Consider the following 22700-nt stretch of genomic DNA (forward strand, 5'->3'; position numbering starts at 1 on the left):
CAGCTGGATTGGCTTGTTCCTCCTGGCGCTCCCACAGGACCCCCTACTCATGGTGTGTTATTGCTGTGCTGTGAAGGGCGACAGGCTGAATGAAATCTACAGAGCTGGGAAGTTCTCTTGGCTCGGAGAAAAACCGATAATGTTTCAGCGTCCTAATATCCTGCCACATATCGGTGTCTGGGGGCACATGGCACTGAAGGTGATAGTTATTTCTTATTTAATGCTCTTCCTATTTGTGACCTAGCAGGGCATCCTGATTTTTTTTTTTTTTTTTTAAATACACTTTTAGAAAAAAAGAAAAAGGTGATCATCTGTTCAATGCATCTCCTGCCACCCAATAAACCCATATTGATATTACTTCTCATCGGTATTGAGAAGTGGAAGAATACCCCTCTGAAGGGGTCACTGAAGTACAGATTAAGATTTCAGGCAGTGAGGGGCGAACTTGCAGAACATTCCAGGTTAGGCAACATTAGGCTAAACCCAAACTCGGCATTTGACTCACAGCTACTGGAGAAATTGGATGCCACCCTAGGGAGTCCTGGAAAACCTGGATATAGCCTTGGGCTTCGTCAATGTTTCCTGGCAGCCCTCGGGCAGGATCCCAATTCTCCAGTCATTGGGAGTCGAATGCTGATCATTCTGATTTCGAGGAACATTGCCGAACCCGAACGTTCGCTCATCGCTTATTTCAAGATAACATATTCAAGTTGATGGATTCCAATGTACCCCTCACCATAAGGCTACATTCCCACCGAAGAAACCTAGCCCCTGTGTGGTCACCATAAGGTGGTGCTGGAATTGTTTGGGAACATACATGGCCTTGGAGGTGGTGTGGTTTCAGACGCATGTTTGTTCACAGCTTAAAGGAGTCTTCTAACCATCAACCATCCTGGTTTATGTCCAGGAATATCGGTGGCAAACCAAGGGGAAAAAAATGGCAAAAATATACACAGTCAGGGGTCTGTGTGTTCAGACCGCCACTGATCAGGAGAACGAGACGAGAAAACCGGGAGCAGCAAAATCACTCCCGGCTCTGTGTCACAAGACGAACTCACGGCCCTCCAGCTGTGGCAAACAGCTCAGTGTAATAGGACCTTTAGACCGACTTCCGTTATAAAGCTATGGAGCCCTCTAGGTCTTAGACAGAATGGGGAGAGGATGTTCTGCGGATCGGACTGAACATTTAGACCTTGACATGTTTTTGGTATACATGCTTGTGCCTTACTTCTGTTTGTCCCTGACCATGTGCCCAATAGGGCTCCATACACTTTAAATTAAACACTGTTTGACTGTTTTATTCCCAGGTTGCTGCTATTAATCCCAGTCACCCCCTGGCACAGATGCCTTTGCCACCTTCCATGAAGAACTGTATCCAGCTAGCCGCCTGCGATGCCGATGAGCTGTTACCCATGAACCCCGACCTTCCTGCTGATCTCTTCACCTCCTGCCTCACTACACCTATCAAAATAGCACTACGGTGGTGAGTACGAGAAGCTTCTTCTTCTTATGGGATTTTCTACTCCAAGCAACTCTAAAACCTACATTGACCAGACTGGGCGACTGCACAGAGCATCTAGTCTGCTTCATAAGAAGTAATTCACACCGTCCGTGATTTACAGACCCAACGGAGCATGAAGCTGTGTAGTGGAATAACAGACCTCGCAGCATCATGTAGCAATATGATGCCGGGAGAGCTGGCAGTGTTTAAAGTGTCACTGTTTTATTTTTTTATTTTTTTTTGCAGAAGTCAATAGTACCGGCGATTAAAAAAAAAACAACTTTGTATTTGGGTTTATTAGCCGACAAATGCATTTTTATCATGAGAAAGCAGTTTGAAGCTCTCCCCCTGTCTTCATGGTTCTCTATGGAGAGGGGAGGGGTGGAGGGAGATGAGGCACCACAACAGGACAACAAAGAGTTCATTTACAGCTACATCACTGGGTTATCTCTTCTGAAGTCAGCAATAACCTCTCTGACCTCTGAATACCGTCTTTCACACAGCGCCTGCTGTGTAATCCTTTGTTCTCTGCTCTCTGCTGGCAACTAATCTCCCTACTCCCCCCTCCCCTCTCCATAGGTTACACAGAGCCTGACTGATGTAAAAGAGTCGAGATTTCCTGATAATGAGCAGTGAATGAGAGAGGGAGGGAGGGGGGACCTGGGGAAAGGCTTTTTGAATGCAGATAATGGCATATTTGCCTAATAAACCCAATTACAGAGTTTCTTAAAACCGCCTGGACTATTGATTTCTGCAAAAAAAAAAAAAAAAAAAGCCCGATAGTGACACTTTAAATCTTCACTTCTCCTGCAAAGATGTAAACACTATCAGCTCTCCTGGCATCATATTGCTACAGGATGCCAGGAGGTCTGTTTCACTACACAGCTTTGCACTCTGTAGGGTCTGTAAATCACGGACAGTGTGAATGACCCCTTATGAAGCATCAGGGGACGCACATAAACAGACTTTATTTTCAAGATCCAGGTAAGGCTAGGTGATTGAGGTTGCTGGTGGTGTTGTGAGCATTCAGGTGTGTCAGTGCTCATCCAGCATTCCAGATGGGTTACTTACTCCATGCCGTATCGATGCATATCCGGGCCGTTTAGTGTAAGAAAGCAGAATGACAACAACTTTAGGCTGGGTTCACACAGTATTTTTGCAATATTAATATTATCTGTTTTATGCAATTCACAATTCTGTGCATCCGTTTTGATCAGTTTTTCCATTGACTTCCATTATGAAAAAATGGATCAAAAAACAGATCAAAACGCATCCGTTTTTTTTAGCATACACAAAAACGCGGTAAACCAAATTTTTTGTGTACGCTAAAAAGAATGGATGCAGTTTGATCCGTTTTTTTTCTTTTATAATGGACGTCAATGAAAAAACGGCTGCACACAAATGCATCCGTTTTTTCATCCTTTTTTTTGTATAAAACTAAGGGTAAAAACCGATTACAAAGACGCAGTGTGAACTTTTCTCAATATTACATACATGTGATGATTAGTGTCGTGTGGACCTGTCAAACTGGTTGGGTTCAGCAACGCTCTCTAAACTTTAGCGTGCAGCATTTGTCTCCCGGCAGCTTCAAAAGTTTGATGCCATCCTAGGCCTGTATACAGCCTATGGCTCTATTCATGTTTTCCAGGACTCTTTAGGGTGACATCCAACTTCTGCAGCCGCGGGGAATCAAATTCAGTGTTGGGGTGCAGAGAACGTTGCTGGCCCTGGCCAGTTTGATAGGTCTGCTTAACACTAGTGCTGATCTATCATACAGGAACAGTGAGGGGTCTGGCTACCAGCATCCTATCCCTGCACAGTAGTGCTCCCCGCCGCCCCGAGAACTACTACACATAAATGCGGCTGTATTGCTCTTTCCGGCACAGCATATGGCCATGAGCGCCGCTCTGAAGGTGAAATACTGACTGAATGTTGCCGGGCCTGTAGCCTCTTTCGGGCCGGCGGATGACACTTTGTACTGTAGATTGCCGGATAATTCATTTGTGTTATCAGTTAATTTGCATGATAATGAAGATCTGCAGCGGAGACACCGGCGTCTGACAGTGATCCATGAGCCTGCAGAGCGTCATCCATGGATTCAGGCACCACCGCATGCTGCCTGCTCCAAGGATCCATACCGGCTTCTGTAGGATGAGAAGGAAGCTCTTTCATGTTTCCAGCTGCAGGCTCTTAATATATCCTGAGGCAGCATTAACACTCGGCCTTCTCAGCCGTCATACATCGAAGGAAAGAAAGAGGAACAAACCAGCGTAAACTGTGCCAAGCGCTCCCTAGCTGTGCTTCAGAAGGATTCCCGCTGTAACATGGATGGGGTTAGGAAGGTTTTATTAGAACTGAGTCATGTGACGCCAGGACCATTATGTCCTGTGCTTTGTTTCACTTTAACCTGTTCAGGCCTGGAAGTTGTGGCTGCTTCTTAGACCAATAAATCCACAAGATTCACCAGAGTTTTTCATGTGGCGCCACCATTGGGTTATTACATCAGGAGGTTTAGGATATGTTCACACTGTGTGATAAAATTCAAGCTGAATCAGTGCTTAAAGGGGTACACCGGGCGAGGGTTATTTTTAGGGTATGGCCGGGGAAGGGGTGGAAATAGAGGCCGCTGGTCACTTACCTGCCCGGTTCCATCGCCGGGTCCCAGATCGCGCCGCCCTGTTCTCCCGTCTGGCCACCGCTTCCTGGTCTGAGCTGCGGCTTAAGACGTGACAAGGCAGCTCGGCTATTCGGCGGGACGCTTGGCTGGGTCCTTCCCGGAGAGATATCTGGCTAGTCCTGTGTTTCGAGACTCCACGGGTCTTCTTTTGAATATTCATGTTTCCCAGGGGGCAATGCACCTAGGATTTCACTGAATTGAGCGCTTTAGCCAGCAGCCGGCAGTGATATTGTTTGGCTGGTCTCCCTGAGATCAGGGATCTGTTTCTCTTATGCCTCTACTAGGCATTGCTCCCCCCTAGCCAGAATCCTGCTCCACACTGATGAAGGGCAACACCCCGAAACAGCTGTCTGTGGATGGGTGCCTGGCCTTAGTTTATCCCTTGTCATTACATTGACTTATAGGGCCACTTAATATGGTGGTTTTGGTGGTTTCCTTACAGGAGCCCCCCTGGCTGGGTCCTTCCCGGAGGAATATCTGGCTAGTCCTGTGTTTCAAGACTCTTCAATGAGGCTCTACGAGCTCTTCTTTTGCATATTCATGTTTTCCAGGGGGCAATGCACCTAGGATTTCAGTTTACCCCCCTGTCTAGTGCTGAGCAGGACTGTTCAGGTTTGGCAATGTTCTCTGAGCCCAAACACTCACCACTCCCAGGGGCTGGAGAAGTTGGATGCCACCTTAATGCTGCTTGGCAAAAATGTATACAGCCTATGGCTGTATCCAGGACCCCCTAGGGCTGCATCCAACTACTTTAGCCACTGGGTTTCAAATGCCGAGCATTTGGGTTCAGAGAACAATGTGGAGCCTGAATAGTTCGGCTGGTCCGCCCATGCCCATCATACAGGGGTGTTTCTCATTCAGAACCTTCCTCTGTGACCCTAAACAAGCCCCTGCGTCCATTAATATGTCCATACATCAGTAACTGTGTTACTGTGCAAATAGTGGACACACTTGATGGCCACTAGTGTTGCGCCAGGTTTGTCAACACTCAAGAACGCCCAACTTCTTCATCTACCAGGAGTCAAATGCTGAGCTTTCGGGTTGGGAGAACGTTGGCCGAACGCGAACAGTTCGGCAAGTTCGCTCCACACTAACAGCCGCCTATTCATCTGTAATACTACCGTAGCATCTGACCAGACCAGGTTTACCCGCATGAGTCTGTGGCATCCACATTCTTTGCCGTAATTCCTACATACTTGTACCATTTGTTAAATGGTTCGCCATCGACGTATATATGACCACATTATGCTACCCGCCAAAGAGCCAGACATTCGGAAGGCCACCTAAAGCCAACCAGATGTGTTCAGGTCTGTATTTGGCAAAATGGTACAGTACGAGTCTAGTAGGAGAAGACTCTGTTCTTTGTGCCCTTGCGGAGGTCAGGCATTTCTCACGCTTACAGGGGGCACCGGTATCTCATATTCCTGTTCCATTGGCTAAAGAACGGAAGAGAGGTTCCAGCACGGGGGTAATTGTTTAATAATCTGTATAACTCTACTAAGCAATCATAGGAGTCTTCTGGCCAGATTCACACCCATATCCCTAAGGTGGCTGTAAATGGGAATCCATTCACCACCGACCCCAGTATCTTATATGAGCAAAGGAGTGGCACTTTATCACATTGTCTGTGAAAGCTGGATCGACCCTGTGGTGGGCTAGCAGTATGGTAGGGGACAGGTAGACCACTGCCACGTCAGCTTGTCCAAATGTGCCGAGCCCTGAAGAAGCCGCGTGACATCCCCTGCTGGAGCTGTACTGCCAGGACTACCTGACAGAGGAAGCTGAAAATCTTGATGAAAGATCTTCTGTCCTGATAGTGAAGGGTTAATCATCTCTTCTCACAAGGAAGAAGAATAAATGATGCATCTGTGTGTGAGCGGCGGCGAGGTGGCGATGTGTGAGTGTGCGTGCGGAGCCTCATCTCCAGTAATGGAGACACACTGCAGCCTTAATCAAATATCCATCAGCTCGAGCAAACATCTCGCTTCACCTCGGCTGCTGATTTATATGGAGACTCATGTACATCACACTCAACAACATTTCTGATTTACTAAGTATTAGTCAAACATAAGGAACATCTGCCAGGAATCCATTGATCAAAATCTGTGCCGAGCGTGTGCGCTTCCGAGCTCCTGGTAATGAGCCGGAGATCATCCCTGCACCTCGCACGCTCATCACCAGAGCGCCAGTACCTGCCCTCCACCACCTGGGGAAAGGAGACAGAAAGACGCAGGCTGCAACCGTCCAACCTGGCCAGTCTGTTCCACAATGTTAGGATCTGTGCTTGCTGACAGTGAATGGAAATGTCCTGCACACAGTGACACCTTCACTACATGGAAAAACGTCAGAGGGGGAGATGCAGCTTCTCATCCAGAGATTTATTGAAAATGTATGTGGATGCCGCTGCAGCTCATCTGCTGAGACAAGCGAGGGGGTAAAGCCACAGGTTTCAATTCACTTATTTAGTAAAACAGCATGCGGGGAGAGGAGGGGGATGTAGCTGCAGCTATTCTTGTAGAGGTAGTAAAACCATAGGAGGATGAAACAGAAAGTAGGGGTATCAGCACTCTTGCACAGCTCTGACATCATAACACAAGCCGGGTCAGGGATGGGAGGCGGACCGGCCTGCAGCCCATCTAGAGCTCGGGAACGCCTCTCTGGCTCTTTGTGCTGTAGAACAAAAGGCATTTTCCTACCTAGAAGAACCGACAGATATACAAGTATGAAAGGTACCATGGGGGACAATTAAGACCGGCATACAATCTTAAACTTGGTCCCGCTATGACACGCCAGACATTTGTTTAAATGATAGGTGCCCTTTAAATACACGTCTCCAGTTTCTAAGAGGAGGATGGTGATTTCCTTCCTCTTGAATTATTCCGCTCCACCATCCCTATTACTCCCATGCTCCAATCTATCACATTGTAAAGGATGGCAGTCATCTTCACAGGTCCTTATGTGATGGGTAACCTGCTATTCTTAATCCTTTCCATGAGAAGAGAGAATCTGAGGAGACATGACGGTTATTACCAAGATCACAGGACATGCACGTTAAATTATTATTCTACACGACTGCTGGTCGCATATTACATGGATATTACCCAGATTCCTGTCTGTTTTGGCAGGTGGACAGCCGGACGGACTGAGCGGGCGGACCGGGGAGGCGGACAGCCGGGCGGACCGGACTGGGCGGGCGGACCGGACTGGGCGGGCGGACCGGACTGGGCGGGCGGACCGGACTGGGCGGGCGGACCGGGCGGACCGGGCAGACCGGACTGGGCGGGCAGACCGGACTGGGCGGGCAGACCGGACTGGGCGGGCAGGCGGACGACCGGGCAGGCGGACTGGGCAGACGGACAGCCGGGCGCACTTGCTTATAGACAAGTCTATAGAGGTTCTACTTAAATTTGACAATATGGAAACCCTTTGGAAAGTGAATTGGGATGAGCTGTTCCGTACACCCCCTTTAAGCAGGGGTTAGATATGGGTTATCAGCCATATTATTAGTAACCTGGATTCCCTTTTGAGGGTGTTTCATTTAATGAATAATCTTGTATTTATTATATGATTAACTCTTTGTCTTCTGTTGTAGGTTTTGTATGCAGAAAAGTATCAAGCTTGTGCCTGGTGTAACTCTAGACCTCATCGAGAAGTAAGTAAAATAATCCGGGGTTACAAATGAATTACCTGGGGTTAAGTGACGGAACCAGAACAGACACCTACTCAATGGTGGCGGCAGATTTTAATGGGTTTTAAAGGGGATGCAAAAGAAATCTCTGCACTCACCATTATTCGTATTGCTGTGGAGTTTTATTGCATGTCCAAAAGCAGGTACCCATACTGACCGGAACTGTTTGGAGGAGGAACCTTTTTGAACTGCCTGTAGTGGTATCGAATGCTAGATTCCCTGCCAAGGACATTTTCTGTGGGATCCGCGTTTTAAACTTGTGTTCTTACCTTCTATGTCTCTTGGGGGTGATTGATTGGTCCTTACACTATACTTTTAATATATAGCACACAGAATGGTAATTTAGGGGGCCTCTTCATGAATTTAAAGTGATATTTTTAAAAAGGCATGTTATTGTTGGTGGACAGTGCCGTATGGGCGGAGCTTCACTGCACTTGTGCATCATATCAGTTCTGTATGCCCCTGTCCTCTGTGACGTCATCACCACCTAAGCCATTCTCCTCAGCGCTGTCATCGGAATTGACCGACCTAGGCCCCGCCCCTCTGATCTGGCCATAACAGAGGTGGCAGGGCCTAGGCTGCATTGTCTAAGTGACGATGATGACATGGGGCGGCGTGGCTGATGTAGGCAGGGATAAGGGGTGCGACGGCTGTAAAGCCCCACCCATACAGCACTGTCCACCAACAATAACATGCATTTTTGAGGGGAGAGACCACCAAGAAATCCATTTTGGTTAGATATGAAATGTTTAGAGTATAAGCTTAGGAATGGCTCTTATGGAAAGTGGGGGAACAGTATCGCTTTAAATTAAAGGGGGGGGTACTAGGCTTCAGAAATACTGCTACATGGCATGGTTAAAGGTGAAGTCTGGTGAAAACTTTTATTAAAATATTGTATTACCCCCCAAAAGTTATACAAATCCCCAATATACACTTATTACGGGAAATGCTTACTACTGCATCAAGGCTTCTCTTCCTGGATAACATGGTGATGTCACTTCCTGGATAGCATGGTGATGTCACTTCCTGGATAGCATGGTGATGTCACTTCCTGGATAACATGGTGATGTCACGACCCGACTACCAGAGCTGTGCGAGCTGTGGCTGCTAGAGAGGATGATGGCAGGGGGACACTGAGGGGCACTGGAAGGACACTAAGCATCCCTCTGCCATCATCCTCTCCAGCAGCCACAGCCCGCACAGCTCTGGGGGTCGGCTCATGACATCACCATGGTATCTGGGAAGTGACATCACAGTGTTGTCCAGGAAGTGACATCACAATGTTATCCAGGAAGTGACATCACCATGTTGTCCAGGAAGTGACATCACCGTGTTGTCCAGGAAGTGACATCACCGTGTTGTCCAGGAAGTGACATCACCGTGTTGTCCAGGAAGTGACATCACCGTGTTGTCCAGGAAGTGACATCACCGTGTTGTCCAGGAAGTGAAGCCTTGATGCAGTAGTAAGTGCAGGGAAAAAAGCTCTTTATAAGCATTTCCCGTAATAAGTGTATATTGGGGATTTGTATAACTTTTGGGGGGCAATACAATACTTAAATTAACATTTTTGCCGGACTTTTTCTTTAAAGATGCTTACAATCTGGAGGATATTGACAATTTAGAGAGCTTCCCGGTTTCAGTAGGTATCCACCATCTGTATATTATGAGCCCCCAAGTTGTCATATCCACTGTCAACAAACAGAGCGTGTCCGTCTCCCAGTAATTCTTAGGATCTCCCAGTATAGGAGTGAGCGGTTCCCGTAGTGGTCAGAGATGCTCAGGACGCGCTCACCTTGTGTTCAGACGAGGATCTCTCCTTGCCCAAAGCCCAGGAGCAACCGGGAAAAGATAATTGGTTTCTGAGGAGTCGTCTCGGGAGCCGGAGCAGGTTCAGATTAATTAGAGACGTCCATGATGAGAGGGGCTGGAGGTAATTATTCATAGTCCCATCCTAAACCTGCTAACGCTTCCATTCCCGAACCGGCTTATACAGTCTGGTTTTTTAATAACCTTTTCCACCAGTCCAGCTTGAGTGTTCCTATGTTCTTCTTGGGGAAAGGAGCAGGGTTAAGCCACAGACGAAAAGGTCTCGGAGAACAAAGGGGTCAGGCAGGCATTTTTCATCACACCTGACAGATGATGTCAGTAGATAGCCGGGAGAGCCCCATACACCTTACTCTCATGGCCGTAAGTGGTGGGTAAGGATGACAGAAGTATAAAGTATACGGGAACCTTTAGGCCCTGCTGGGCAGAGGGTTTATGGGTTTTTTTGTATGTAAACCGTATGGACATCACCGACCTCAGTTACCACCACATATGACCATAGGGTTGGAGGTTCTCCTCCAGAAGCAGAGAGGGTCACCTCAAGACTATAAAGCCTATCCTTTCCTGATCCAGTACTAGCTTTGGTGCATGTTTGTGCCATTGTGCAGATCTTGGTGATGCGGCGGTCCATTTGCTGCCCATTTCTCGCCATCTGCACCAGTTTCTGATATGCAAATGTAGTGGCTCTATGTGGTGGAAGCGGCCCAGCACCACCAGTACACCAAAATCCCCCCCCCCCAATGACGCACCTCCAACTAGCTGCACCACCCTTCATAGCATCAGTGCTGTGGAGTCCCGGAGCGAGGACTAGCCGCATGTACAGTTATATGTGTCCTCTAGTGACCACGAGATTATAGCTCTTGTGTTTTTAGCCGCCGCCGTCGCATCCATTTTCCCATCAGTGGCCAGGAACAACAATATCCTGGGAAGAGTGATAACTAGAGGTCCTGGAGCAAGATGGAGTCCACTGGTTACTGGTATCTAATGAAGTTGGATGTAGCCTTAGGGAGTCCAGGTGGATACAGCCTACGGGCTATCACTGTATCCATGTCATCCAAGACTCACTGGGGCGGCATTCAACTTCCTCAGACACCAGTATTCCAGTTCTGAAGGACTGGATTTGAGCCTGCTCTAGTACCGCTCCTATTACTGACCATCTTATAATCTACATATTACATGGCCTGTACAGCATAGTAATCCAGTCACATCGCTTTGTTCCAGCACCTCAAAAAATCGCTAGATCGTTCGGGTTTGAACAATAATCGTTAAGTGTATTAGCAGGCAACGATTAAACGACCGAGGAATCGTTTATCATTTATTAGAATCTGGACCTAATTAATCGTTCACAATTCGTGTGGTGCAATAAATAACACGTCGTTCCCTGGTCTATCAGCCAGGAAAGGACGAGCGCAAGAACGACCATAAGTAACGATCATCGTCCTGTGTACTAGGGTGAACAATTTAGATTGTTCATCATAGTGGTCGTTTGAGATCGTTTATCGTTAATTGTCGAAAAATCGTCCCGTGTAATACCACTTAAGTTTTTTTCCATCCATTTTGATCCATTTTTCTATTGACTTCCATTATAGAAAAAAGGATTAGAACACATGGGGTTTTTTTAACGTACACAAAAACGTGGTTGAGCACATTTTGTGTACGCTAAAAAAAGGATAGGTTTTGATCCGTTGTTTTATAATGGAAGTTGATGAAAACACAAATGCATCCATTTTTTCATAATTTTTGTTGTAAAAATACATGAAGAAAAATTGTAGTGTTAACCAGACTCCTGGCTCCTTTCTTCTTAGTTCCAAAGATCTTTCATGGCCATTGATCCTTACATTCAGTTAATTATGGTGTCCTGTAGACCATCAATGTCTGATCAGCTGATTGGGACATCATCACTTTTGCTCCATACTCATACTAGTGGCTGTGCCAGGTATTGCAGGCCAGCTAAATTCACATAGGTGGATCAGCTGATTGGGGCATCATCACTGTTGCTCCATACTCATACTAGTGGCTGTGCCAGGTATTGCAGGCCAGCTAAATTCACATGGGGCACAGCTGTATTTTGAAGAGACAGGGAGGCATTAGCAAACCCTTCCTTCTCCTGGGGCCTGATGCCTTCTCACATTGATCACGTTACCTAAGAATCTGCAGTTCAGTTTTTACGTGACGGCAGGAACCGAACTCTGTGTGATGATGACAGATTCTCTGGAAGTATCCACATGGTTAGGGACACATGCAGTGTACTGCCTCTCACTAACAGCTCTACAAGGAGCCCAAACCCCAGCTGCCGGTATGGCCTTAATGACATGAACGTCTTGCCAGCATGGCGGCCCCCCGTGCCGGCACATCACACATGCAGATTGCAGCATCCCTGATATAATGAGAGAGCGAGCGGCATCGGATCTCCTCTGGGCTGTGACCTACGTAGCTAGAATCTACTCATTGTTCATTGTAAGTAATTGTGCATACATTACCGGGATTATTCACCACCCCCTTCCATCCGTGTATGTCACTGGAATCATAGAAAGATAGAGACTGGGAGAGGGATGAGGATCTTCTATCTATCGACCCCCGCCAGATCTGCAGTATACGTTGTGAGAAGGGACATCTATGAGTGTGAAGTGTGGTAACAATAATGGAACGTTTAATGAAAAAAATCTTTTTAATTAAAGGGGCACTCCAGATCAGTTGGTGGCAAAAAAGGGTATACAAATGTTATATTAACTTCTATTTAAAAATCTGCAGTTTTCCAGTACCTATCAGCTGCTGTGTGTCCTGCAGGAAGTGGTGTATTCTCTCCAGTCTGACACAGTGCTCTCTGCTGCCACCTCTGTCCATGTCAGGAACTGTCCAGAGCAGGAGAGGTTTTCTATGGGGATTTGCTACTGCTCTGGACAGTTCCTGACATGGACCGAGGTGGCAGCAGAGAGCACTGTGTCAGACTGGAGAGAATACACCACTTCCTGCAGGACATACAGCAGCTGATAAGTGATGGAAGACTGGAGATTTTTTTATATAGCAGTAAACTACAAATCTCTATAACTTTCTGACACCAGTTGATTCAAAAGAAAAAAATATTCCCCCTTTAAGAAATCCAAAGAGTTTATTATGTTGGTGTTCCACTTTCAGCCTCTTGTAGGTGGAGCAGTAACGAGGCGCGGTTGCTTTCAGGAATTGCAGACCTTTCTTGCTGAGGTTTCGGCAGTGATTGAAATGCCATGACCTTCCCATAGAATGTTTATAGCTTTGGGCGTCCCCGCAGCTCAGCTGTACCCAGAGGTTATGGTTGTTGGGCCGGCACTAAAGGCCGCAGTTAATATCACACCGGAGACGCTTGTCGCGGGGAAATAATTACCACTCCTGGGTCTGTGTGGATGTGAGCGAGCGGGTCCTGGCATTATTAGCTGGGAGGGAGGCCGTGACCCGGGGGGTAAAGGAGAACACCTCATGTGTAGGGGGGCGCTGTGAGTGGGAGCAGATTACAGGCACGGCTTCTGGATTTGTTCCCCGGCAGCTTTACAGCTTTATAATAATAAGAAGCCTGATCTCCTGACTCCGCAGACGGTGCTCGCACGTCACAGTCATACACACAGCAGAAGGGACCCGCTCATGGGGAATGGGGAATGGGGGGGGGGGGGGGGGTCGGGTAAGTTCTGGCTTCTCTCGTATGTGTGGATCCACATATATATATAATATCTATAGAAAAAAATTCTGTGCAATGAAAGCTCAGCCGTCTCCTCAGTCAGTGGGGTTTGCCGTAACTGGGGATGTGGAAGCCATAGATGTTCCTTTCTTCATCAAAGGGGTACTCCGGCAAAAATCAACTGCTGTCAAAAAGTTATATAGATTTGTAATTTCCTTCTATATAAAAATCTCCAGTCTCCCAGTACTTATCAGCTGCTGTATGTCCTGGAGGAAGTGATGTATTTTCCCCAGTCTGACACTGTGCTCTCTGCTGCCACCTCTGTCCATGTCAGGAACTTTCCAGAGCAGCAGCAAATCCCCATAGAAAACCTCTCCTGCTGTGGACAGTTCCTGTCTCGGACAGAGGTGGCATCAGAGAGCACTGTGTCAGACTGGAAAGAATACACCACTTCCTGCAGGATATACAGCAGCTGATAAGTACTAGAAGACTGGAGATTTTAAATAGAAGTAAACTACAAATTTATATAACTTTCTAACACCAGTTAATTTGAAAGAAAAATAACGGCCCCTTTAATGTGTCCTTGTTCATGAAGTCACCAGCACAGCTTCTGCCCTTGAAGGACACATATGGGTATTCCTATAGGAGCATTAGTAGTACTAGCTGGGTTACATATAGGTGATGTGGCGGGTGTATGATAGTATGAGTGACATGGTGAGGACAGCCGTCAAGCTTCTCCCCGCATCTCCTTGAGAGGTCAGAGCGGTGATGACGCAGTAGGCGCAGCACTCTATATAGATGGAGATTGCATTGACATTACTTGTCTCACTACTACTTGTTCTTATGGGACTGAAAATTGATCACAAAGGCAGAGACGTCCCACCCGTGCCCTTTCCCATCAACATTCATGACTTAGAGAGTCCCTATGAATATGTTGGACTTCAGGGTAAAGGGCACAATGGTCGGGTGTGAAGTGAGGCGTGAAGTGTGCCTGGACATGTAAGAAGGGGGGGGGGGGGGCAGCTCGCTTACACGGTTGCTTTGCACCTTCTAACCCTTCTGCTTTTCCCTGGGAACACAAATGGATGTCAGAAGTAGGAATGATTGATCAGAGAGGTCTAAGTGGTCATACGTATTAGCATGCTGGAGAGTCTGGCTGCACGTGGCTTATGGCCTCCATCATTTCACAGATGACTTCAACGCCAGCCTCCAGATCTGATCAATATACAATGCCTTTATGGAGAACGGAGGGACAGCAAGTGTCAGGACTCACCGCATATACAGTACCCCCTCCAGCGCACATATAGTACAATGCCTTTATGGAGAACAGAGAAACTGTATAATATAGAGGAGACGGCAAGTGTCAGGACTCACCGCATATACAGTACCCCCTCCAGCGCACATATGGTACAATGCCTTTATGGAGAACGGAGAGACGGCAAGTGTCAGGACCGCATATACAGTACCCCCTCCAGCGCACATAACAGTACAATGCCTTTATGGAGAACGGAGGGACGGCAAGTGTCAGGACTCGCCGCATATACAGTACCCCCTCCAGCGCACATAACCAGTGGAAATTTCCTTACCCTAGTATGATGGTGCCCCTCCCAGTCGTCAGTCCATGTCCCCCGGTCTTCGCCATCTTCATCCTCGTTCTTGAGTTAATTAACTTCTCAGACTTTTATTCTAAGAATGTTTTGAATATTTATGACCTCAGATTAGATCATTATATTATATTACGTCCTATTATCCATGTCACGGGTAAGACACGCCGCTCCTATAAACCTTTTATGTTCCATCACCCTCTTTTACAAGACTTTGTGTCCTCCCCATGGAAGAGTGTTGGCTTTTCACCTCTCACTCCCGTCTCCAGGACTTCACCCGAGCTGCACCAGTTCTATGGAATGCATTACCCAAGACTGTCAGACTCACCACCAATACACAAAGCTTCAAACGTGCCCTCAAAACACATCTGTTCAAACAGGCTTACCAGGTTCCCTAATTTTGACTCAACCCTCAACCCCCCCTCCACACACACACACACACACACACACACACACACACACACACCTCCACCACGCACACAGAAACATACATACACGCACACACACACACACACCAAGCATTTAAGCACTTAGACCTGTGCATGCAGGCATTGGCTGGTGACAGGTTCACCCCCCCTTACCCGCACTGCCTTATTTATAAAGATGGCTGGACCATAAGAACAACGATGCACTTTGCCCCTCTGCCATTTTGTCTCGCACCCCCTCCTGATAGTATGTAAGCTCATGCATGCGAGCAGGGACCTCACTCCTCATGTATGGATAATTATATGTATATCTCTGTAATGTCGATTTTTTGTCTATGTATGTACCTCCAGAATTGTAAAGTGCTGCGGAATCTGTTGGCGCTATATAAATAAAAATTATTATTATTATTATTATTTTATGATGCCGCTTAGACCGGTCGCCGGTTTTCTCTGCATCATCACTTTGCTGCTGTTATTATAGAATTTTTATTCTCAGGTTAATTAAAACTTTGCTTATAAATCTCACATGTAAATCTGATCAAATAACCATATAATCCAGTGTCCATAGACTGTCAGCAGGGGGTCTGTGGGATGCTGAGGCCTGGGAGTAATGGTGAAGCCAGAGCCAGGAATGGATGTGAGAAGAGGAGAAATCTCAGTCTTTGGGTACTATTACATGGAACGATAATCGGCCGAATCGGCCCTATCTGGCCGATTATCGTTCCGTGTAATAAAGACAACAATCAGCCAATGATCGTTGTCATCAGCTGATCGTTGATATAGGTTCTGACCTATAATCGTCGGGTGCCGACCGCGCATCCCTACGTGTAATAGTGGTGCGCGGCTGACGATGTGCAAAGAGGAATACATACCTATCCAGGTTGCAGGGCTCCTCTTCCTCTGATCTTCTCCCCGCTCTCTTTCCTCTCTCCTTCTGTTGGGATTGCTCTTTTCCCTCTCTTCCTCTGTAGGGGTTGCTCTCTTCCCTTTCTCTCTCTGTAGGGGTTGCTCTCTTTCCTTTCTCTCTCTGTAGGGGTTGCTCTCTTTCCTTTCTCTCTCTGTAGGGGTTGCTCTCTTCCCTTTCTCTTTCTGTTGGGATTGCTCTCTTCCCTCTCTCCCTCTGTAGGGGATCGCTCCCTTCCCTCTCTCCCTCTGTAGGGGTTGCCTTCGCTCTCTTCCCTTTCTCCCTCTGTAGGGGTTGCCCTCGCTCTCTTCCCTCTCTCCCTCTGTAGGGGTTGCCCTCGCTCTCTCCCTCTGTAGGGGTTGCCCTCGCTCTCTTCCCTCTCTCCCCTCTCTCCCTCTGTAGGGGTTGCCCTCGCTCTCTTCCCTCTCTCCCTCTGCAGGGATCGCTCTCTTCCCTCTCTCCCTCTGTAAGGGTCGCTCTCTTCCCTCACTCCCTCTGTAGGGGTTGCTCTCTTCCCTCTCTCCCTCTGTAGGGGTTGCCCTCGCTCTCTTCCCTCTCTCCCTCTGCAGGGATCGCTCTCTTCCCTCACTCCCTCTGTAGGGGTTGCTCTCTTCCTTCTCTCCCTCTGTAGGGGTTGCTCTCTTCCTTCTCTCCCTCTGCAGGGATTGCCCTCTTCCCTGTCTCCCTCTGTAGGGGATTGCCCTCTTCCCTGTCTCCCTCTGTAGGGGATTGCCCTCATCCCTGTCTCCCTCTGTAGGGGTTCCCCTCTTCCTTCTCTCCCTCTGCAGGGATTGCCCTCTTCCCTGTCTCCCTCTGCAGGGATTGCCCTCTTCCCTGTCTCCCTCTGTAGGGGATCGCCCTCTTCCCTGTCTCCCTCTGTAGGGGTTCCCCTCTTCCCTCTCTCACTCTGCAGGGATCGCCCTCTTCCCTCTCTCCCTCTGCAGGGATTGCTCTCTTCCTTCTCTCCCTCTGTAGGGGTTGCTCTCTTCCCTCTCTCCCTCTGCAGGGGTTGCTCTCTTCCCTCTCTCCCTCTGCAGGGGTTGCTCTCTTCCCTCTCTCCCTCTGCAGGGATCGCTCTCTTCCCTCTCTCCCTCTGTAAGGGTTGCTCTCTTCCCTCTCTCCCTCTGCAGGGGTCGCTCTCTTCCTTCTCTCCCTCTGCAGGGGTCGCTCTCTTCCTTCTCTCCCTCTGTAGTTATCGCTCTCTCCTCTCCCTGTAAAGGTTTCTCTATGTCTCTGATGTCGGAGCGTGCACTCTCTTGATGTTGCTGGTTCTTTCATCCTGCTGTCAGGGTTGCTGCATCCTTCGTGCAGCCATTACCATGCATTGTTTCCTCCTGTTTACACAGAGAGACGTGCGAGTGATGATTTTTACGGCCACATAAAATGGCAAATCGAGCAAATGAACGTTCCTAGGAAGTATGGTCCCCTGTTTAAGGGCCCTTACTCTCTGGTGTCTGTCTCTTCTCTCACTGTCCGTACTGCGCTCTCATTCTATCACGTTTGCTCTCTCTTCTCTCTCTGCAGTGGTTGCTCTTTCATACAGAAGTGAAAGTAAGTTAAAGGGTTCGTTCACTAAAAAAAATATATATCTTTTTAAACCAACTGATGCCAGAAAGTGTCAGAGATTTGTCTCTTATAATTGTCTCAGATAATTAAAAAAAATCAAGTCTTCCAGTACTTATCAGCTGGTGTATGTCCTGCAGAAAGTGGTGTATCCTTTACGATCTGGAGAGCAGAAAGGTTTTCTATGGGGATTTGCTGCTGCTCTGGACAGTTCCTGACATGGACAGAGGTGGCAGCAGAGAGCACTGTGTCAAACTGGAGAGAATACACCACTTCCTGCAGGACATACAGCAACTGATAAGTAGTGGAAGACTGGAGATTTTTATATAGAAGTAAGATACAGATCTCTGCAACCAGTTGAGGAAAACATTTTGGTGAATGACCCCTTTAACATATATGAATGTCCCTGCCGTGCATGCGCTTCATCCCTTACAAGGTGTCTATGGAAGATGAGGGGATTACGGAGCGGCCGCGTCCCGCTTGTCGGCTCCTTTGTACGTACACACAATCCTCCAGATTTGCTGCCCTGACATTTAGTGAGCGTCATCCGTCTATTTATTCGGGCTATCTCCCCAGCGCAGCACGTCTTATGTCAGCAGCTGCATTATTCCACCTGTCGATCCCGGCACGCGCTATTGTTAGTGGTTACACGAGACCGTGAGCGGAGGAGACAGTCAGAAGACACAGACGCCGGCTGTCGTACAAGATCCGCCAGCCAGAAGGACGACATTAAAGGGAACATCTGTCCGCTTCTTAATCCCTGGCCTGGATTCTTTGCCGCTGCTCTTTTTTTTTTTTTTCTTTAAGCCCTCTGGTCTGTGAGGGGTTAATCTCCACGTTCCCTTTCTCATAGATGGTGGCGTTCATCACGTTGCCGCTTTCCCCTGACACTTCGATGAGAGTTAATGCGTCTCCGAGTCCAGTAGTTCAGCGCGTTCCTATTACCGTGCCGAGGGTTAATAAATCTTTGCAGCGACGCAGGGGAGTGACTGGGTACAGCGCACGCTACATCCCCTCCCCTACTGTGCTGGAAAATACCCCCTCAAATATCCATCGCTTCCCCGACACGTGTTTCCTATATCCATCTATGACCTGGGGATCCCTAATTCACCCGCTCAGATTATAAGGAATTAGGCAGCAGAGAAATTTCCAGAACCTCTTTTGATGGACTATGGCTGCTCCCCATGGGACACGGCAGAAGGTTACAATAGTGCAGGGATGAGGAACGTGCAGCCGTCCAGCTATTACAAAACCACAGCTGCAGGCATAATGGGAATTGTAGTTTTGCAACAGCTGGACTGCCGGTGGTTCCCCGTCCCTGCAATAGAGTAACTACATTTGTGCCCCTACCCTTTTTCCCTGAAAATAAGACTGAGTAGGGGTTTTGCTGAATTGCTAAATATAAGGCCTCCCCCAAAAGTAACACCTAGCAATGTTTTTGTTTGGAAGCATGCCAGCCGAACAGAACACCAGGGCCGCAGCCGGGATTCTTTTTAGCCATCGCCATTGTCCCCTACCTTTACCGTCCGTTGCAGAGCAGCTGCATGCAGGACATGAAGACTGTGACCTGCTGCCAACCCCGATGTTCCCTTCCACTTCCAAAGTATAAAGACGCCGGTCACCTGCTGCCATACCGTACGCAGTCCCCTACCGCCAGATGTAGAGCTGCACACAGTCTGCTGTTATCCCGTCGCCTACCGTCATACTGTACGCTGTCCCTGCAGTGCTGTATGAGTGTGCTGTGGTGAGCTCCCCTTGGTGGTCAGAAGCCGGCATACTGTACGATGTCCCTGCTGTGCTGTATGAGTGTTCTGTGGTGAGCTCCCCCTGGTTGTCAGAAGCCGGCATACTGTACGATATCCTTGCGGTGCTTTACAAGTGTTCTGTGGTGAGCTCCTCCTGGTGGCCGGAAGCTGCCATTCCATGCGCTGTCCCTGCTGTGCTGTACGAGTGTACTGTGGTGAGCTCCCCCTGGTGGTCGGAAGCCGCCATATCATATTGTTCTGTGACTGTCCCTGCTGTACATATGAATTCTTCTTCATGGAAAAATTAGACATCCCCTGAAAATAAGACCTAGCGCATCTGTGGAAGCAGAAATTAATAAGACGCTGTGTTATTTCCGGGGAAACGCAGTATAAGTAACTAGTAATAGGCGGCACGGCGGGGGTTAACAGCACGGAGCATTGGGTTCAGTCACGCTGCAAGTGCTGGGAAATTGGGTTAGTCAGAGTAGGTCAGATGAGATGAGTGACAGCAGAGGGATGGGGGGGTGGTAGATATCAGTCGCTCTCCTACACACACACACACACACACCCACTCCGTTTCCAGGGAAGCCGCCACTTGCTTATTATTATAGCAGTCAAAAGGCTAATCTAAGCTAATAGGTGTGTTTATGTGTACGGCATGGCCCATTAGGATGACAGCGAGCCGCCATTAGGGACAGCGCCACAGTCTATTAGCTGCTATAGGTACCTTCAGGGGCATCATTATAAGGGGGCAGAGGTAGCGGCCACACCTGGGCCTGAGGAGGGCGTCTGCCAGGGGAGAGGACATGGATAGGCATAGGGCCCCTTACTCTGTAATAGCGCCCCCTTATGTCTCCACAAGAATTCTCACTGTAAGCTATGAAATTTATTAGTTTAGTCCCTTACCTGCAATCCTGTAAGACAAAGCATCCCTCTAACCTACCAGGACTCAATTCCATAATGCTCTTTCTATTAATGGGGCACTCCGGCAAAAATCTTTTTCTTTCAAATCACCTGGTTTCAGAAAGTTACATAGATTTGTAATTTACTCCAGTCTTTTAGTACTTATGAGCTGCCGTAGGTCCTGCAGGAAGTGGTGTCTTCTCTCCAGTCTGGCACAGTGCTCTCTGCTGCCACCTCTGTCCGTGTCGGGAACTGTCCAGAGCAGCAGCAAATCCCCATAGAAAACCTCTCCTGCTCTGGACAGTTCCTGACATGGACAGAGGTGGCAGCAGAGAGCACTGTGTCAGACTGGAAAGAATACACCACTTCCTGGAGGACATACAGCAACTGATAAGTCCTGGAACACTGGAGATTTTTATAAGTAATTTACAAATCTATATAACTTTCTGACACTTTCTGAAAACAGTTTTTTTTAACCCTTTAAGATATTATATATATATATATATATATATATATATATATATACACACACAAACACTAACCCCCCCCCCTTTATCCACAGCTCAGTGGATAAAGGGGGGGTTAGTGTGTGTTTATATAGATATATATACAAACACACACTAACCCCCCCCCCCTTATCCATAGCTCAATGACAAATATATGCACTAACCCCCCCGCTTATCCACAGCTCACCGACACATATACACTAACCCCCCCCCCCCCTTATCCACAGCTCACCGACACATATACACTAACCCCCCCCTTATATACAGCTCAATGACACATATACACTAACCCCCCCTTATATACAGCTCAATGAAACACACATATATATATATATATATATGTGTGTTTCATTGAGCTGTATATAAGGGGGGGTTAGTGTATATGTGTCATTGAGCTATGGATAAGGGGGGGGTTAGTGTATATGTGTCGGTGAGCTGTGGATGACATTGAGGGCCGTGTAATCCTCATCCAGAACTATGCAGAATTGCGGAATGTGTTGAGCAGCACAGAATGTTCCACAATCTCCGCACCGGGAAGGACAGTAGCTGGTGAGACAATAGGAAGCCGTTGTAGATGGATGTAACCAGATGCACGGCTGCACTGCCCCCTACAGGACGCTGGAAGCCAAACACCATGATGAGATTAATGAACACATATGGCAGAGGTGTAGACGCTTCCAGCCCCGGACAGATGTTTTCCACCATTATTGAGCAAGTACACAGAAGCACGGCTGATGTTATTGATGTGTCCAATCATGGAAACCGCAGCGAGGTTAATAAACCGTACAGAGACTGTGACCACAGAGCGCTAACTCCTTACTGTACGCTGTGCCTGGTCTATAGGGGCACAGTGCTACAGCAGAGCCGGGGAAAAGAGGGGGTCCGCTATAGGCAACCCCCTTCATTGTCCCCTATGAGATTAGGGTCACACATTGCTTATTATGGACGCCATGTATTACTGCAGGGAGGAGGAGGCGGCATTGGATATAGCTTCCTCAGGGAACAGATGACAAACTTAGCTCTGCTACATTGGTAAATGACCTTGGCTTCATGCACTTGTGGTGTTCTTGCTCTGGTGTGTTAGGCTGGGTTCACACTGCGTTTTTTTTTTTCCATCCGTTTAAAAAAAAAAGAATAAAAATAAACGGATGGAAAAACAGGTGCTTTTGTGTGCATTCATTTTGATCCGTTTTTCCATTGACTTCCATTACAAAAAAAGGATCAAAATACATCTTTTTTTTCTTTTTTTGAGTGCACAGAAATGACCGACTGCGTTTTAGTGTACATTTACAACGGATGCTTTTCGATCTGTTTTTTTTTATTTATTTTTATATTGAAAGTAAATGGAAAAAAACTGATCAAAACATACATACAAGCGTACATACAAATGCTCCAGTTTTTCCATGTTTTTTTGTAAAATCGGATGGAAAAAGAAAAGCGTAGTGTGAACCCAGCCTTATGCTCCGCCATTGGCATTGCGGTAAACTCCTGAATGTGTTACCATGTCACGTCTTTAGGGTAGGGCAGCGGTGGGGGTTCGTGACCCTGGCCGATCAGAATAATGAAGGGGCACAGCGGCCCATCCCATTTACAATCACTGAAATATCATCTTTTTTGCATCTGAAATCATCCACGCTGCTGTGAGCATCTGATTATAATAAAAAGTAATCATCTACTTGGGATAAAAACAAAACTTTCTGAAATACTCTGT

General features: G+C 47.6%; 1 protein-coding gene across 4 annotated transcripts in view; it reads left to right on the top strand.

Moving 5' to 3' along the window:
- RPTOR (regulatory associated protein of MTOR complex 1) overlaps nucleotides 1-22700 on the top strand; it is a 192068-nt gene that overhangs the window by 128822 nt on the left and 40546 nt on the right. For all 4 annotated transcript variants that reach the window (XM_069953866.1, XM_069953868.1, XM_069953867.1 and 1 more), the window contains exons 6-7: nucleotides 1308-1483; nucleotides 7771-7830. In XM_069953866.1, the coding sequence (XP_069809967.1) occupies nucleotides 1308-1483; nucleotides 7771-7830 (236 nt within the window). The remainder of the gene's footprint in view (nucleotides 1-1307; nucleotides 1484-7770; nucleotides 7831-22700) is intronic.

This window comes from Dendropsophus ebraccatus, chromosome 14 (assembly GCF_027789765.1).
Source record: "Dendropsophus ebraccatus isolate aDenEbr1 chromosome 14, aDenEbr1.pat, whole genome shotgun sequence".
In the NCBI taxonomy this organism is placed as follows: domain Eukaryota; kingdom Metazoa; phylum Chordata; class Amphibia; order Anura; family Hylidae; genus Dendropsophus; species Dendropsophus ebraccatus.